The sequence below is a fragment of the Oncorhynchus mykiss genome, chromosome 32, assembly GCF_013265735.2.
Source record: "Oncorhynchus mykiss isolate Arlee chromosome 32, USDA_OmykA_1.1, whole genome shotgun sequence".
Lineage (NCBI taxonomy): Eukaryota > Metazoa > Chordata > Actinopteri > Salmoniformes > Salmonidae > Oncorhynchus > Oncorhynchus mykiss.
Window position 1 is genome coordinate 15,355,425 of NC_050572.1, and position 18,772 is coordinate 15,374,196.

Here is an 18,772-nt window from a genome sequence, read left to right on the forward strand (position 1 = left end):
CAGTGCCTTAGACCGCTGCGCCCCTCGGGAGCAATGATGTGTGACGATGCTGTGAAGATGCTGAAGGAAACAGGTTCAAAAGTATCTATATCCACTGTAAAACGAGTCCTATATCGACATAACCTGAAAGGCCGCTCAGCAAGGACAAAGCCACTGCTCCAAAACCGCCATAAAAAAGCCAGACTACGGTTTGCAACTGCACATGGTTTGGCCATAATGACCATCGTTATGTTTGGAGGAAAAAGGGGGATGCTTGCAAGCTGAAGAACACCATCCCAACCATGAAGAATGGTGGTGCAGCATCATGTTGTGGAGGTGCTTTGCTTCAGGAGGGACTGGTGCACTTCACAAAATAGATGGCATCTTGAGAAGGAAAAAGATGTGAATATATTGAAGCAACATCTCAAGACATCAGCTTGGTCGCAAATGGGTCTTCCAAATGGACAATGACCCTAAGCATACTTCCAAAGTTGTGGCAAAATAGCTTAAGGACAACATAGTCAAGGTATTGGAGTGGCCATCACAAATCCCTGACCTCAATGCCATAGAAAATTTGTGAGCTGTCACGACTTCCCCCGAAGTCGGTCCCTCTCCTTGTTCGGACGACGTTCGGCGATCGACGTCACCGGTCTTCTAGCCATCGCCGATCCACCTTTCATTTTCCATTTGTTTTGTCTTGTCTTCCCACACACCTGGTTTCAATTCCATCAATTACATGTTGTGTATTTAACCCTCTGTTCCCCACATGTCCTTGTCAGGTATTGTTCATTGTAAGTGCTTGTGCACGTTATGTCTGGGTTTTTTGTCCCATTGTATATATTGTTTTTGTTCAAGGTGATTTTTATCATTAAACTGATCCGTTGTAACACAGTCTTTGCTCTCCTGCACCTGTCTTCTCTACCGCCAGTACGCACACCTTACATGAGCAGAACTGAAAAAGTGTGTGCGAGCAAGGAGGCCTAGAAACCTGACTCAGTTCCACCAGCTCTGTCAGGAGGACTGGGCCAAAATTCACCCAACTTATTGTGGGAAGCTTGTGGAGGCAACCCGAAACGTTTGACCCAAGTTAAACAATTTAAAGGCAATGCTATCAAATACTAATTGAGTATATGTACACTTCTGACCCACTGGGAATGTGATGAAAGAACTTAAAGCTAAAATAAATAATTCTATGTACTATTATTCTGACATTTCACATTCTTAAAATAAAGTGGTGATCCTAACTGACCTAAAACAGGGAATTTTTACTAGGATTAAATGTCAGGAAGGAGTTTAAATGTATTTGGCTAAGGTGTATGTAAACTTCCGACTTCAACTGTAGTTGGCCTGAACAGCACCAGCATTCTCATTAACATTGTACTTGCTATGACTGTGATATGTTGTTATTAATCTACCTTGGTTGAATGCACTGACAGCCTTGAGCCTTCTTGGGTATGATGCTACAAGCTTGGCACACCTGTATTTGGGGAGTTTCTACCATTCTTCTCTGCAGATCCTATCAAGCTCTGTCAGGTTATAACAAAAGCTGAAATATATCTCTCAACTATTATTCTGACATTTCACATTCTTAAAATAAAGTGGTGATCATAACTGACCTAAAACAGGGAAATTTTACTAGGATTAAATGTCAGGAATTGTGAAAAACTGAGTTTAAATGTATTTGGCTAAGGTGTATATAAACTTCTGACTTCAACTGTGCTTGGGTTACACTTTACGCAGGCATTTACACAGGCAGGACAATTCTGATATTTTTTCCATTAATTGGTCTTGGGACCAATCAGATCAGCTCTTAAAAAGATCTGATGTGAAAAGATCTGATGTGATTTGTCAAAAGACCAACTGGTGGAAAAAATATCAGAATTGGGCTGCCTGTGTTAAGGCAGCCATATATGCTTTTACACAAAGTACAGGAGGACATTGTCATATCCATAGAACAGGACTCCTTCAATAGATAAGCCATCTCAGGCTCCTAAACTGAGTTAGATGATGGTTTGATGATAACAGGTGATGTCAGATGGTGGTAATGCCAAGTATTGGTGATGCCAGATGATGGTGATGCCAGGTAGTGGTGATGCCAGGTGATGGTGATGCCAGGAAATGGTGATGTCAGATGATGGTGATGCCAGATGGTGGTGATGCCCGGTAGTGGGGATGGCAGGTAATGGTGATGCCAGGTAGTGGTGATGCCAGGTTTTTGGTGATGCCAGATGATGGGGATGCCAGTTATGGGTGATGCCAGATAGAGATGATGCCAGGCCAGGGTGATGCCAGGTGATGGTGATGCCAGGCGATGGTAATGCCAGGTGAATGCCAGATCCTCACTACGACCTCTCTACCATTTCCATAATGCAGTCATGCAGGTCACATTGATCAAGAAGCAGCCGGTTCTGAAATGCATCTTTTAAGTCCAAAAATGTGTCAGTCAGCTGAGGAGGAGGAGGATGATAATGACGATGAAGACTCTTGCCACTTGCTCCCCTCTGTACCTCATCTGCTATCACTGTAATAGAACCCCACCTGTCATTCATTCCCCACCCAGGTATCAGTAGTCCACCTGTTGAAGACAGTGCGTCTGCTCCGGCTGCTGCGTCTGCTCCAGAAGATGGACCGGTACTCCCAGCACAGCACTGTGGTGCTCACCCTGCTCATGTCCATGTTCGCCCTGCTGGCCCACTGGATGGCCTGCATCTGGTACGTCATCGGCAAGAAGGAGATGGAGGCCAACGCCTACTCCTGGGACATCGGTTAGTGGTGGGAGCGGCTGTTTCTGTCTGATCAGGGATTTGGGGCATCACATCAGCGAGCAGCTTGTTCTGACTTGGAGGGGAGGAGGGGGGTATCAGAGATGGGGAAAGTAGAGGTCAGGAAGAGAGGTGGGAGGGTGAGGGGTGAGCATCTGAGGGGTGAACATGTCAGAGAATGGATCAGGGGTATGGTGGGCATCGCATCTGTAAGTGGCTAGTTCTGTCTGGAGGGGTTCAGGGATGGGATCAGTCACCTGGCTAGAGACCATGGACATCAATGAATAAGCCGGACATCGGTGAGCAGCTAGTTCTGTCTTAGAGCTCAGGGGTGGGGCTGACATTTGGTGAGTAGGTGTTTTTGGTTGGTAGTGTCAGCTGGTTTTCGCAGCATATCATGGCTTATGCATAGTTGTTTTTGGCTAGCCTATATTAGCTTTCCAGCAAGCATCTCTCTCTGCAGTTTTAATGGCTGTGTTGATTATTTTATTGATTTGAGTGATTTCTAGTGAGACCTTTGTTACATATGCTAAAACATATTCATGCATGGGGAATTAAATGTGACTGGGGAAAAAACATGTCCTGTTTTTATTTGTTTCTGGGGTTATGATTGACAGAGTAGCATAGTCCCACAGTAATGACTAGTCATCGGCCCAAACTTCCCCTGAACTACTCCAGATCCAACACATAATGAGGCCTCTAGGGCTGATCCTCAGTGAGTATCGATGAGCCAGGTGCTGTTCTCAATTACCTCTACCTGACGTCTCCAAACTGATTCTGGGTCAGTATTGATGGGGCCATGAGAAGCTGATGCTTTTTTCCCCAATTAACTCAGCCTCAGTGTCATAAAATGATCTGAGGTCAGTATATCAGGGCTACCGGATTAATGTGCTCTATCCCAATTACGGTATTTTAACACTGATCCCACGTCAGTGTCAGGAGCTCTGTGAGAGAGGTATATCCAATTACCATTCTTCAGTGTCTGGTGGAGGTCTCAGGGGCCTGATGACTATCTCAACACTCACGTCACAGATAGAACCTGACCTAGGATCAGTTTTGGTTCTCAGGTACTTGCTATGGATTGGATTGCTATGGGATGGATTGGGACCAGAAATTGTCCTGGTTGTTTCTAACACCACATTATTTTCCAAATGATGATCATTCTGTGCAGTCCGTTTCTACCTGCTATTACTCCAGTTTGTATGTTAGGCATCCAGGGCTCTGGATACAGTGGAGACAGCTCAGAGAAGCTATATTGTTGACTCCAATTTTGGGCTCCAATTATGTTATATGTATTTACATAGCTAGTGCAAGGCTCTGGGGAAAAGAAGTAAACCACGTAGGGAATAGGGAGACATTCAGAACAAAGCCTCACAAGAATGATTGGAGAAAGTTTCTACCACATTCCTTACACTTCTTCTACATGATGAGAGGGAGTGTACGAGAGAAGAGTAGAGAATTGGAACAAAGCCTGTCTTTCCCTCCCTCCTCTCTGTCTCCAGGCTGGCTCCATGAGTTGGGGAAGCGTCTAGAGTCTCCCTACGACCCCCTGGGGGAAGTGAACGGGACGGGGCTGAGCGGTCCCTCTCTGAGGAGTGTCTACATCGCTTCTCTCTACTTCACCCTGTCCAGTCTGACCAGCGTGGGCTTCGGCAACGTGTCGGCCAACACCGACGCTGAGAAGATCTTCTCCATCTGCACCATGCTCATCGGAGGTAGGGGAGATACACACAAGTACACATACACACATCACAATTCATGCATGTAAAATGTGACTGCCAGGCAGATAGTTCTGTTTAGTTGATGGTCATCATTTTTGTTATGTCTGGTTTCATCTAGTTGTACTGTGATAAAGACTAAAGTGGCTGATCAGTTGGTTTGGACCAGTTTTATCTGGTTCAAACCAGAGACGTGAACTGGTTTTGGGGCAGAGGGTTTAAATGAGGTCACAGTGGCAAGTGTTCTCCCTCTGGATGTTCATGAGTCTGGATGTGGTAAATGTCCCCGACTGCCTGGGGGCAATCACACGCACGCTCACACACACACACAGGGAGGATAGAGACATAAGGTGTGTGTGTGTGTGTGTGTGTGTGTGTGTGTGTGTGTGTGTGTGTATGTGTGTGTGTGTGTGTGTGTGTGTGTGTGTGTGTGTGTGTGTGTGTGTGTGTGTGTGTGTGTGTGTGTGTGGATGTATGTGTGGATGTGTGGATGTGTGTGTGTCCCACGCCTCATCTCCCCTGTCTCCCCCCAGTGTTTATGAGATGAAAACAAAGACCTAGCCAGCCCAGATAGAGTCTGGTATAGGTCAGACCTAGTGTGTACAGTATATAGGGGAAATTGAGTTATTAGCCTCGAGTAAATCTTTTTCTTCTCTTCACTCAATCTCATGCCCCACCTCTCAATCTCATGCCCATCCAACTCCCAATTGAACCCTCCAAACAACCCCCAACCCCAATTTTACTCCCACACTCTAACCCCAAACCAATATCATGGCCACCCCATCTTCCAATTTCATGCCCCTGCAAATCCTAATTGAACCCCCCAAAACCCTGCTTCCCTCCCTCCCCCTCTAGCGTTGATGCACGCCCTGGTGTTTGGTAACGTGACGGCCATTATCCAGCGGATGTACTCTCGCTGGTCCCAGTACCACACCCGTACCAAGGACCTGAAGGACTTCATCCGAGTCCACCACCTGCCCCAGGGCCTCAAACAACGCATGCTGGAGTACTTCCAGACCACATGGTCCGTCAACAACGGCATTGACTCCAACGAGGTGATTCAACTAATCAAGGGCTTGATGATAACTTTGATTGTAGACAATTAAGAGACTTGGCTGAAAATGTGGAGAGAGAGAGAGAGAGAGTGACTGAGACTCACTGAGACAGAGAGACAGATACGTAGGTAGACCAAGAAAAAGATAGAGACAGAAGCTGAGTGTGAGACAGTGGCCAATCATGCCTCGAGAGATGTTTGCCTGTGAGACACATAACAGAACAGAGCAAAGCATTCATATAGGATAGGGAGATGAATCACAGATGTATGAATTATAGATAGGCCTGTTGATTAAAGTGGGCCTCTGTGGGCTGATGACTCATTGATCTTTTCTGCTCAGCACTTTTCTGTTATATGCTGAAACAGAGACTGACAAACATTGTGTGTCAGGGATTAGATGTTGGAGAGATTGGAGAGATTGATTACTGTGATAGAAATGTAGCTGGTGCTTTGTGATGGGAACAATAGTGTGAAGCAGAGTTCTCAATATAGGGTCTGGGCCGGTATTCAGGAAGCGTCTCAAAATCTAGGATCAGATCCTCTCTGTCCATTCAACACAATCTGTAAAGATTCCTCCCCACTCTGCTGAAAAGTTTTTTCTCCACTTTGCCATACATGAGTAATGGTTAAGAGCGTTGGGCCCGTAACCGAAAGGTTGTTGGTTCAAATCCCTGAGCCGACTAGGTGAAAAATGTATCGGTGCCCTTGAGCAAGGAACTTAACACTTAATTTCTCTGACTAAAATGACTAAAATATATGTACATTATTTTTTAATTGTGATTTATCAGGGGCTGTTGCAGCAACTTCAGCCCCACCACTTCCCAAGACTATGCCCAGTTGTGCCGTGTCAACTCGCTCCATGCAGCACAGCCTAAAGTCAACACAACTGCAAAACACTTGCAATATTTTCACCAAAGTGCCTTCATTCAAAGTGGCCTGATACATGCTGATGTTTGGTGACATCATTACTTTTTATTTATTTACCTGACCTTTTTTAACCTTTATTTAACCAGGAAGTCCCTTGAGATGAATAATAGAAATAAAAAAGTCAAGAGAAAACTGACCAAGATAACAGTTTAGTGTCAACTGCAATCATGCCATGGCTGTCAATCTCTCTCCCTCTTTCCTCCTTCCCCTCTCCTCTTCCTTTCTCTCTTCTTCTCTCTCTCCCCTCCCTCTTGCTCTCTGTCCACCTCCCCCTCCCCTCAGTTGCTGAAGGACTTCCCAGATGAGCTGCGCTCTGACATCACCATGCACCTGAACAAGGAGATATTGGAGCTGTCTCTGTTTGCCTCGGCCAGCAGGGGGTGCCTGCGCTCCCTGTCCCTGCACATCAAGACCACGTTCTGCGCCCCTGGGGAGTACCTGCTGCGCCAGGGGGACGCCCTGCAGGCCATCTTCTTTGTCTGCTCTGGGTCCATGGAGGTGCTGAAGGATGGCATGGTGTTGGCTATACTGGGTGAGACATGGTGTTGGCTATACTGGGTGAGACAGGCAGGCAGGCAGGCAGGCAGACAGACAGACAGGCAGGCATACAGAGACAGGCAGGCAGACAGGCAAGCAGACAGACAGACAAGCAGGCAGGCCGACCGACAGACAGACAGACTGTCTGTCTGTCTGTCTGTCTGTCTGTCTGTCTGTCTGTCTGTCTGTCTGACAGGCAGGGAGGCAGGGAGGCAGGGAGGCAGGCACAGACAAACAAACAGACAGACAGAATCCAAGTCCATTGTTGGAACACTTTGTGATGCTACTTGTCTGATTCCATCCCAACAGGGCACCTGTGGATCATAGTTTCCATTGTCGGGCGGAATCTACAGTCCTCTGTCACCTGTCACTCCCATGAGTTATCCATCCATTCCATTCACCATGAAAACCCCTGTTCTTTATGACAGCTACTGTGTCTGACCTCCAGCTGTATGACGGCGTCTGACAGAAAGACCATCTACTCTTCTCTATATTTTCCTCTCTTCAATTTAAGGAGCTTTATTGGCATAGGAAACATATGTTAACATTGCCAAAGCAAGTGAAATAGATAATAAACAAAAGTGAAATGATCAATAAACATGAACAGTAAACATTACACTCACAGAAGTTCCAAAATAATAAAGACATTTCAAATGTCATGTTGTAATGATGTGCAAATAGTTAAAGTACAAAAGGGAAAATAAAAAACATGAATATAGGTTGTATTTACAATGGTGTTTGCTCTTCACTGGTTGCCCTTTTCTTGTGGCAACAGGTGACAAATCTTTCTGCTGTGATTGCACACTGTGATATTTCACCCAATAGATATGGGAGTTGATCATTTGATTTGTTTTCAAATTTGTTGGTCTGTGTAATCTGAGGGGAATATGTGTCTCTAATATGGGTCATCCATTTGGCAGGAAGTGCAGCTCATTTTGTGGGCAGTGAGCACATAGCCTTTCTTCTCTTGAGAGCCAGGTCTGCTTTCAGCGGCCTTTCTCAATAGCAAGGCTATGCTCACTGAGTCTGTATTAATTATTTCCAATGTGTCAAGTAATTATCCTTTTGTTTTCTCATGATTTGGTTGGGTCTAATTGTGTTGCTGTCCTGGGGCTCTGTGAGGTCTGTTTGTGTTTGTGAACAGAGCTCCAGGACCAGTTTGCTTAGGGGACTCTTCTCCAGGTTAATTTCTCTGTAGGTGATGGCTTTGTTATGGAAGGTTTGGGAATTGCTTCGTTTTAGGTGGTTGTAGAATTTATTTGGCTCTTTTCTGGATTTTGATCATTAGCGGGTATTGGCCTAATTCTGCTCTCTGTGCATTATTTGGTGTTTTACGTTGTACACAGAGGATATTTTTGCAGAATTCTGCATGCAGTCTCAATTTGGTGTTTGTCCCATTTTGTGAATTCATGGTTGATGAGCGGACCTAACAACCATAAAGGGCAATGGGTTCTATAACCAAATCAAGTATTTTTAGCCAGATCATATTTGGCATGTCGAATTTTATGTTAATTTTGATGGCATAGAAGGCCCTTCATGCCTTGTCTCTCAGATCATTCAGAGCTATGTGGAAGTTACCTGTGGCGCTGATGTTTAGGCCGAGGTATGTATAGTTTGTGATCTAGGGTTACGGTGTATAAAAGGAATTTGTATTCATGATCCTGGCAACTGGACCTTTTTTGGAACACCACTATTTTTGTCACAGAGATTTACTGTCAGGGCCCAGGTCTGACAGAATCTGTGCAGAATATCGAGGTGCTGCTGTAGGCCCTCCTTGGTTGGGGACAGAAGCACCAGATCATTAGCAAACAGTAGGCATTTGATTTCAGATTCTTGTAGGGTGAGGCTGGGAGCTGCAGACTATTCTAGTGCCCTCACCAATTCGTTGATATACAGTGCCTTGCGAAAGTATTCGGCCCCCTTGAACCTTGCGACCTTTTGCCACATTTCAGGCTTCAAACATAAAGATATAAAACTGTATTTTTTTGTGAAGAATCAACAACAAGTTGATTTCAAACTTTTTGAACAAATCAAAAACTGAAAAATTGGGCGTGCAAAATTATTCAGCCCCCTTAAGTTAATACTTTGTAGCACCACCTTTTGCTGCGATTACAGCTGTAAGTCGCTTGGGGTATGTCTCTATCAGTTTTGCACATCGAGAGACTGCCATTTTTTCCCATTCCTCCTTGCAAAACAGCTCGAGCTCAGTGAGGTTGGATGGAGAGCATTTGTGAACAGCAGTTTTCAGTTCTTTCCACAGATTCTCGATTGGATTCAGGTCTGGACTTTGACTTGGCCATTCTAACACCTGGATATGTTTATTTTCGAACCATTCCATTGTAGATTTTGCTTTATGTTTTGGATCATTGTCTTGTTGGAAGACAAATCTCCGTCCCAGTCTCAGGTCTTTTGCAGACTCCATCAGGTTTTCTTCCAGAATGGTCCTGTATTTGGCTCCATCCATCTTCCCATCAATTTTAACCATCTTCCCTGTCCCTGCTGAAGAAAAGCAGGCCCAAACCATGATGCTGCCACCACCATGTTTGACAGTGGGGATGGTGTGTTCAGGGTGTTGCTTTTACGCCAAACATAACGTTTTGCATTGTTGCCAAAAAGTTCAATTTTGGTTTCATCTGACCAGAGCACCTTCTTCCACATGTTTGGTGTGTCTCCCAGGTGGCTTGTGGCAAACTTTAAACAACACTTTTTATGGATATCTTTAAGAAATGGCTTTCTTCCTGCCACTCTTCCATAAAGGCCAGATTTGTGCAATATACGACTGATTGTTGTCCTATGGACAGAGTCTCCCACCTCAGCTGTAGATCTCTGCAGTTCATCCAGAGTGATCATGGGCCTCTTGGCTGCATCTCTGATCAGTCTTCTCCTTGTATGAGCTGAAAGTTTAGAGGGACGGCCAGGTCTTGGTAGATTTGCAGTGGTCTGATACTCCTTCCATTTCAATATTATCGCTTGCACAATGCTCCTTGGGATGTTTAAAGCTTGGGAAATCTTTTTGTATCCAAATCCGGCTTTAAACTTCTTCACAACAGTATCTCGGACCTGCCTGGTGTGTTCCTTGTTCTTCATGATGCTCTCTGCGCTTTTGACGGACCTCTGAGACTATCACAGTGCAGGTGCATTTATACGGAGACTTGATTACACACAGGTGGATTGTATTTATCATCATTAGTCATTTAGGTCAACATTGGATCATTCAGAGATCCTCACTGAACTTCTGGAGAGAGTTTGCTGCACTGAAAGTAAAGGGGGCTGAATAATTTTGCACGCCCAATTTTTCAGTTTTTGATTTGTTAAAAAAGTTTGAATTATCCAATAAATGTCGTTCCACTTCATGATTGTGTCCCACTTGTTGTTGATTCTTCACAAAAAATACAGTTTTATATCTTTATGTTTGAAGCCTGAAATGTGGCAAAAGGTCGCAAAGTTCAAGGGGGCCGAATACTTTCGCAAGGCACTGTATATGTTGGAGAGGTTGGGGCTAAAGCTGCATCCCTGTCTCACCCCGTTGCTCTGTGGAAAGAAATGTGTGTTTTTGGCCAATTTTAACCACACGCTTGTTTGTGTACATGGATTTTATAATATTGTATTTCCCCAAACATGTATCGATGTACGATGAAAGTCGGGAAGCAAGTTCAGGGAGTGAATACATTTAATAAATAAATTAACAAAACAAGAACCACAAACAGCGCACCGACATGAAACAGGAACAATGACAACTGGGGAAGAAACCAAAGGGAGGGACATATAAAGGGCAGGTCATCATGGAGGGGATGGAGTCTCTAGGTGAGTGTCATTATGCACTATTAACGAGCAGCCTGGTGACCTAGAGGCCGGAGAGGGAGCACACGTGACACAACACCACTTTCCATCAATTTGTATATCAGGCCCTCATTCCAAATTGAGTCAAAGGCTTTTTTGAAATCAACAAAGCATAAGAAGACTTTGCCTTCGTTTTGGTTTGTTTGTTTGTCAATTAGGGTGTGCAGGGTGAATACGTGGTCTGTTGTACAGTAATTTGGTAAAAAGCCAATTTGACATTTTCCTCAGTTCCTTGTTTTCTTTGAGGAAATGCATGAGTCTCCTGTTAATGATAATGCAGAGAATTTTCCCAAGGTTGCTGTTGACTCATATTGTTTTATTTAACTAGGCAAGTCAGTTAAGAACAAATTCTTATTTACAATGACGGCCTAATGGGGAACAGTGGGTTAACTTTCTTGTTCAGGGGCAGAACGACAGATTTTTACCTTGTCAGCTCAGGGACTCGACCCAGCAACTTGTTGGTTAAAGGCCCAACGCTCTAACCACTAGGCTACCTGCTGCATTGGGGTCTGTAGTTATTGGGGTCAAATTTGTCTCCACTTTTGTGAATTGGGGTGGTCAGTTCTTGGTTCCAAATATTGAGGTGCCAGAGCTGAGGATGATGTTAAAGAGTTTAAGAGTATAGCCAATTGGAATTTGTGTTCTGTATATTTGATAATTTAATTTAGGATACCATCAACCCCACAGGCCTTTTTGGGTTGGAGGGTTTTATTTTGTCCTGTAGTTCATTCAATATAATTGGAGAATCCACTTGGTTCTGGTAGTCTTTAATATTTTGATTCTAAGATTTGTATTTGATCATGTATATCTTTTTGCTGTTTGTTCTTTGTTATAGAGCCAAAGAGATTGGAGAAGTGGTTTATCCATACATCTCCATTTTGGATAGATAACTCTTCATGTTGTTGTTTGTTTTGAGTTTTCCAGTTTTCCCAGAAGTTTCCCAGAAGATCCTATGGATTATTCAAATACATTGAGCTGATGTCTGACTTGCTGTTCCTTCTTTTTCCGTAGTGTATTTCTGTATTGTTTTAGTGATTCACCATTGTGAAGGTGTAGGCTCAGGTCTTCTGGGTCTCTATGTTTTTGGTTGGATAGGTTTCTCAATTTCTTTATTTTTATTCTTCATCAAATAATTTGTCATTGTTATTAATTTTCTTACATTGTCTGCTTGAAATGTTTAGATTTGATAGGGAGGTCAAAAATATTGTTTAGGTTTTCTACTGCCAAGTTTACACCTTCACTATTACAGTGAAACCTGTTGTCCAGGAAATTGTCTAGAAGGGATTGAATTTGTTGTTGCCTAATTGTTTTTTGGTAGACTTCCACACTATTTTCCTTCCATCGATAGCATTTCTAATATTATTCAGTTCCTTTGGCTTTGATGCCTCATGATTGAATATAGCTCTGTTCAAGTAGAGTTGGATTTAGCTGTGATCAGATAGGGGTGTCCGTGGACTGTTTGTGAACACTTTAAGAGACTCTGGGTTGAGGTCAGTGATAAAGTAGTCTACAGTACTACTGCCAAGAGATCAGCTATAGGTGTACCTACCATAGGAGTCCCCTCAAAGCCTACCATTGACAATGTACATACCCAGATTCCGACAGAGCTGCAGGAGTTGTGACCTGTTTATGTTGGTTATGTTGTCGTAGTTTTGTATAGGGGGGCATATGGGGGAGGGAATGCTATCACCTCCAGATAGGTGTTTGTCCCCCTGTGTGCTGAGGGTGTCGGGTTCTTGTCCAGTTCTGGCATTTAGGTCACCACAGACCAGTACTTGTCCCTGAGCCTGGAAATTGTTGATCTCCCCCTCTAGGATGGAGAAGCTGTAATTGTTAAAGTATGGGGATTCTATTGGGGGGGTTAGGGTTAGGTAACACACAGGAGGACATTTTTCTCTCTAGAAATCATTTCCTCAAGCCAGATGTAACATGTTCCTGTTTTGACTGATTTAATAGAGTGTGTTAGGTCTGCTCTATACTAAATTAGCATACCCCCTGAATCTCTTCCCTGTTTCACACCTGGTAGTTTGGTGGATGGGACTCTGTAGAAGAAAATGGGACTCTGTAACCTAGAGGGTAACCAGTGGGTCCATCTTTTTATACCATGTTTCTTGTAGGATTACAATGTCTGTATTGCCAATTTATTTGATGAAGTCTCGGTTCCTGCTCTTTAAGCCATATGTCCTGCTGCCATATTGAGGTCCTTGCCGCAGGGGCGGTGGGCATGAGCTGGGCAGAAGGAGCATAGGTCTGATATGGGGGGGGGGGGGGGGGGGTGCTACCGTTCAGGGTGATGTCCTTCAGGGTGCTACCGTTCAGGGTCCTGGCAAAAGTTGGGATTGCTGCCTTGTAGAGGTAGACCTGGGAATAAAGGCTGTTCAAGTCCAGGGTGGAGTGGTGGGCCAGGTAGACATTAGGTTTTAAGGCACAGTCTTGTGAAATGCTTGAATTCACCCGCTGTATGGAGATTTGTGCCACTTGTGCGTTGGGGAAAGTGGAAGAAGCTTTTCAATCACTCCCTTGAGTGCTGTGGCCACCTTTTCCTGCTTGGCCATCAGGTCATTTGTGCATGTGTGAATTATGATGTTGCTGGGAGACCCTAGTCTGTCCTCTGACAACAGCTCCAGGGCATGCTTAGTGTTTGGACACCAGAGTTTAGCCACTTTGTGTTTGGTAAAAAGAGTATGTATGAATGTATTTGTCATTTGAGTCAATGAGGAGCACAATCTCTGGCTTTTGTGTGTCCTCGATGGTGAGCTGTTCTGCTGGCTTGCCTGTGGGGGTGTTCTGATCACTGTAACACCTTAGCTCTCTGACCTCGTCCTTCAGTGCCATGTGTGCCTCTAAGTTCTCTCATCTCAGTCCGTAGAGCAGCCAGCTCTCTCAGACAGCTGTCCATCTCCACCTTCTGCACTCTGGGGGGGGGGGGGGGGTTGTTGTGCTGGTCTGGTTTGATCTGTATGAATTGTGTGGACTAGCTCTGAGCTCCACCATGTCTCTCTCCAGCTCTGTGAATGTATCCCTCTCAATGATGGAGGAGCAGTGCAGTTGTGGGACCCGGGTGTGGGGGGGGGGGGGGGGGGGGGGGGGGGGGGGGGGGGGGGGGGGGGGGTGACTGTCCTCTTCTGCAGGACAGTTTGAAGAGATGTGATCAGACTCACTCAGGGTGGGGGAGTAGTCACAGAGAGATCAAATCAAATGTTATTTGTCGCATACACATGGTTAGCAGATGTTAATGCAAGTGTAGCGAAATGCTTGTGCTTCTAGTTCCGACAATGCAGTAATAACCAACAAGTAATCTAACCTAAGAATTTCATAACAACTACCTTATACACACAAGTGTAAAGGGATGAAGAATATGTACATAAAGATATATGAATGAGTGATGGTACAGAACGGCATAGGCAAGTTGCAGTAGATGGTTTCGAGTACAGTATATACACATGAGATGAGTAATGTAGGGTATGTAAACAAAGTGGCATAGTTTAAAGTGGCTAGTGATACATGTATTACATAAAGATGGTAAGATGCAGTTGATGGTATAGAGTACAGTATGTACATACAAAATGAGTAATGTAGGGTATGTAGACATTATATTAAGTGGCATTGTTTAAAGTGGCTAGTGATACATTTTTTACATCAATTTTTCCAATATTAAAATGGCTGGAGTTCAGTCAATATGTTGGCAGCAGCCACTCAATGTTAGTGGTGGCTGTTTAACAGTCTGATGGCCTTGAGATAGAAGCTGTTTTTCAGTCTCTCGGTCCCTGCTTTGATGCACCTGTACTGACCTCGCCTTCTGGATGATAGCGGGGTGAACAGGCAGTGGCTCGGGTCCTTGATGATCTTTATGGCCTTCCTGTGACATCGGGTGGTGTAGGTGTCCTGGAGGGCAGGTAGTTTGTCCCCGGTGATGCGTTGTGCAGACCTCACTACCCTCTGGAGAGCCTTACGGTTGTGGGCGGAGCAGTTGCCGTACCAGACGGTGATACAGCACGACAGGATGCTCTCGATTGTGCATCTGTAAAAGTTTGTGAGTGCTTTTGGTGACAAGCCGAATTTCTTCAGCCTCCTGAGGTTGGAGTGTGAGGTTATTTTCCTGACACCACACTCCGAGGGGCCTCACCTCCTCCCTGTAGGCCGTCTCGTTGTTGTTGGTAATCAAGCCTACCACTGTAGTGTCGTCCGCAAACTTGATGATTGAGTTGGAGGCGTGCATGGCCACGCAGTCGTGGGTGAACAGGGAGTACAGGAGAGGGCTCAGAACGCACCCTTGTGGGGCCCCAGTGTTGAGGATCAGCGGGGTGGAGATGTTGTTACCTACCCTCACCATCTGGGGGTGGCCCGTCAGGAAGTCCAGTACCCAGTTGCACAGGGCAGGGATGAGACCCAGGGTCTAGAGCTTGATGACGAGTTTGGAGGGTACTATGGTGTTAAATTCTGAGCTGTAGTCAATGAACAGCAATCTCACATAGGTATTTCTCTTGTCCAGATGGGTTAGGGCAGTGTGCAGTGTGGTTGCGATTGCGTCGTCTGTGGACCTATTGGGGTGGTAAGCATATTGGAGTGGGTCTAGGGTGTCAGGTAGGGTGGAGGTGATATGGTCCTTGACTAGTCTCTCAAAGCACTTCATGATGACGGAAGTGAGTGCTACAGGGCGGTAGTCATTTAGCTCAGTTACCTTAGCTTTCTTGGGAACAGGAACAATGGTGACCCCCTTGAAGCATGTGGGAACAGCAGACTGGGATAAAGATTGATTGAATATGTCCGTAAACACACCAGCCATGGTCTGCGCATGCTCTGAGGACGCAGCTGGGGATGCCGTCTGGGCCTGCAGCCTTGCGAGGTTTAACACGTTTAAACGTTTTACTCACGTCGGCTGCAGTGAAGGAGAGTCCGCAGGTTTTGGTAGCGGGCCGTGTCAGTGGCACTGTATTGTCCTCAAAGTGAGCAAAGAAGTTGTTTAGTCTGTCTGGGAGCAAGACATCCTGGTCCGCGAAGGGGCTGGTTTTCTTTTTGTAATCCGTGATTGACTGTAGACCCTGCCACATACCTCTTGTGTCTGAGCCGTTGAATTGTGACTCTACTTTGTCTCTATACTGATAATTAGCTTGTTTGATTGCCTTGCGGAGGGAATAGCTACACTGTTTGTATTCGGTTATGTTTCCGGTCACCTTGCCCTGGTTAAAAGCAGTGTCTTGCGCTTTCAGTTTTGCGCGAATGCTGAAATCAATCCACGGTTTCTGGTTTGGCAATGTTTTAATAGTTAATGTGGGTACGACATCGCTGATGCACTTGCTAATAAACTCGCTCACCGAATCAGCGTATTCACCAATGTTGTTGTTTGACGCATTGCAGAACATATCCCAATCCATGTAATCGAGGCAATCTTGAAGCGTGGAAACAGATTGGTCGGACCAGCCCTGGTAGCACAATCGATATGCTTTTCCTTCTGTGCTCTCTCTTTGATCCCGTAAAAATACTGGAACTGTATGAGGATGCCCTGCACCATTACTGTCCCAGACTTGTACACGTTGACAGAGGTTGTTTCATTTTTCTCAATGTCTAGTATTCTGAGTTTCCACCCTGGGCAAATACCCTCTCTCTTGACATAGTGTGCTCTGTACCATTCCAGGGGATGGTCTGTGTGGAAAATGAAGTTGCTTATGTTCACCTCTTTATAGCAGTCAGAAAATAGTTTCTCTGGATTCTCATTGAGGAGCTTTTTTTGTACTTATTCCTTGTAGTGTTTTTTTTAAATATCCATGGGGTACTGTATTGTAATGACCTCTAGACAGGGTGAAGCCATGGGGGCTTCAAAGGCCTCTGCATTTGGGTGGGAGGGGGGGGGGGGGGCTGTGAAACCCCCCTGCCATTGTTATCTCATTGGTTTTCACACCTCTCACTTCACAGTTCAGTGCAAATTGAAGCTGCCGCCGTGTCTGTTCTGTCCTAGCTTGTTAGCTTAGTATACTTATTTACGTAGCTTTATATAACAAAATGACCTGGAGATTGTCTTTTACATTTTGGCTTCAGAAGTAGCTTCAGTCTGAACATTACTCACTCAGTTTTGTGTTGGATGGTATTTCCAGGTACCGCTGTGATTCTTCTGCAGGTTTAGGTTTGTTAGAAGTTTTTTCTTGATAGTCCTTGGTAGTAATAGTCCATTCGGGTAATTTTGTCCAAAATCAAGGTTTTGGTATGGAATTGTGATTTGGATTGAAGGTCTTGATGTTGAAGTTAGTATTCTGTATAGGTCCTTCTGAAAAAATTCAAGTTTATCTACATTTATCCAACTGTAAATTCTATATTTTTGCAGAACTCAGGAGCCCATTCTCTCTCTCTCTCCTATTGTCCATCTCCCTTTATCTCCCCTCTCTCTCTCTCTCTCTCTCTCTCTCTCTCTCTCTCTCTCTCTCTCTCTCTCTCCCTCCCTCTCTCCCTCTCTCCCTCTCTCTCTCTCTCCCTCTCTCCTTTTCTAGTTGTCACTCATTTGTTTTTTAACATTTGACAGACACACCACTTATGTGTCCCTCTGTCTTCCTCCTTTTCCCCCAGTTGGCGTGAATGTGTGTGTGTGTGTGTGTGTATGTTTGTGAGCTTTTGCTTATTCATATGGTAAAATATCTCTGACTCTCTATCTGTGTGTGGCTCTGTACAGTAAGGGTCTGACTGAATTTGTTTGACTGTGTGTGAGTCGCTGTGTAAAGTATCTATGACAGTCTTTGTCTGTTTGTTTGTGTTCGCATCTGCTCTGCCCGTGTGTACAGTGTGTGTGTGTGTCTCTTTGTGTCATGTGTGCATACAGTATTGGACAGGGACAACACTCCCTTTCAGAGCTGTCCTGCTGACTGTGCAGAAGGTCAGCCTGACATTGAGTGTCTGGGAACAGTGAAAGCTCTCTAAAGAGTCACGCCAACTCCTTACAAACCTTCTCACAGCCAAAACAATAGAGAAAGAGGGGGGTAGAGAGGAGGAATAGATAGAGGAGAGGAAAGGAAATTAGAAAAATGAACAAGAGAGGGAGTGAGGGATGTAGGAGTGAATAGAGGAGAGAGATCAGGTAGGTAGGAGTGAATATAGGAGAAGATAGGAGAGAGATCAGGTAAGTAGAAGTGAATAGAGGAGAGGAGAGGAGAGAGATCAGGTAGGTAGGAGTGAATAGAGGAGAGAGATCAGGTAGGTAGGTATGAATAGAGGAGAGGAGAGAGATCAGGTAAGTAGGAGTGAATAGAGGAGAGGAGAGGAGAGGAGAGGAGAGGAGAGAGGAGAGGAGAGAGATCAGGTAGGTAGGAGTGAATAGAGGAGAGGAGAGGAGAGAGATCAGGTAAGTAGGAGTGAATAGAGTAGAGGAGAGGAGAGAGATCAGGTAGGTAGGAGTGAATAGAGGAGAGGAGAGGAGAGGAGAGAGATCAGGTAGGTAGGAGTGAATAGAGTAGAGGAGAGGAGAGAGATCAGGTAAGTAGGAGTGAATAGAGTAGAGGAGAGGAGAGAGATCAGGTAGGTAGGAGTGAATAGAGTAGAGGAGAGGAGAGAGATCAGGTAGGTAGGAGTGAATATAGGAGAAGATAGGAGAGAGATCAGGTAAGTAGGAGTGAATAGAGTAGAGGAGAGGAGAGAGATCAGGTAGGTAGGAGTGAATAGAGGAGAGGAGAGAGATCAGGTAGGTAGGAGTGAATATAGGAGAAGATAGGAGAGAGATCAGGTAAGTAGGAGTGAATAGAGTAGAGGAGAGGAGAGAGATCAGGTAGGTAGGAGTGAATAGAGGAGAGGAGAGAGATCAGGTAGGTAGGAGTGAATATAGGAGAAGATAGGAGAGAGATCAGGTAAGTAGGAGTGAATAGAGTAGAGGAGAGGAGAGAGATCAGGTAGGTAGGAGTGAATAGAGGAGAGGAGAGGAGAGAGATCAGGTAGGTAGGAGTGAATATAGGAGAAGTTAGGAGAGAGATCAGGTA

At 45.0% G+C, this 18,772-nt stretch overlaps 1 protein-coding gene across 1 annotated transcript in view; it reads left to right on the top strand.

Annotated features, from left to right (window-relative positions):
- Window positions 1–18,772, top strand: part of LOC110489387 (potassium voltage-gated channel subfamily H member 8-like) — a 68,434-nt gene that overhangs the window by 25,358 nt on the left and 24,304 nt on the right. Inside the window, 4 exon segments of the mRNA XM_036971847.1 lie at window positions 2,540–2,744; window positions 4,244–4,456; window positions 5,315–5,514; window positions 6,723–6,972. Coding sequence (XP_036827742.1) covers window positions 2,540–2,744; window positions 4,244–4,456; window positions 5,315–5,514; window positions 6,723–6,972 — 868 coding nt within the window.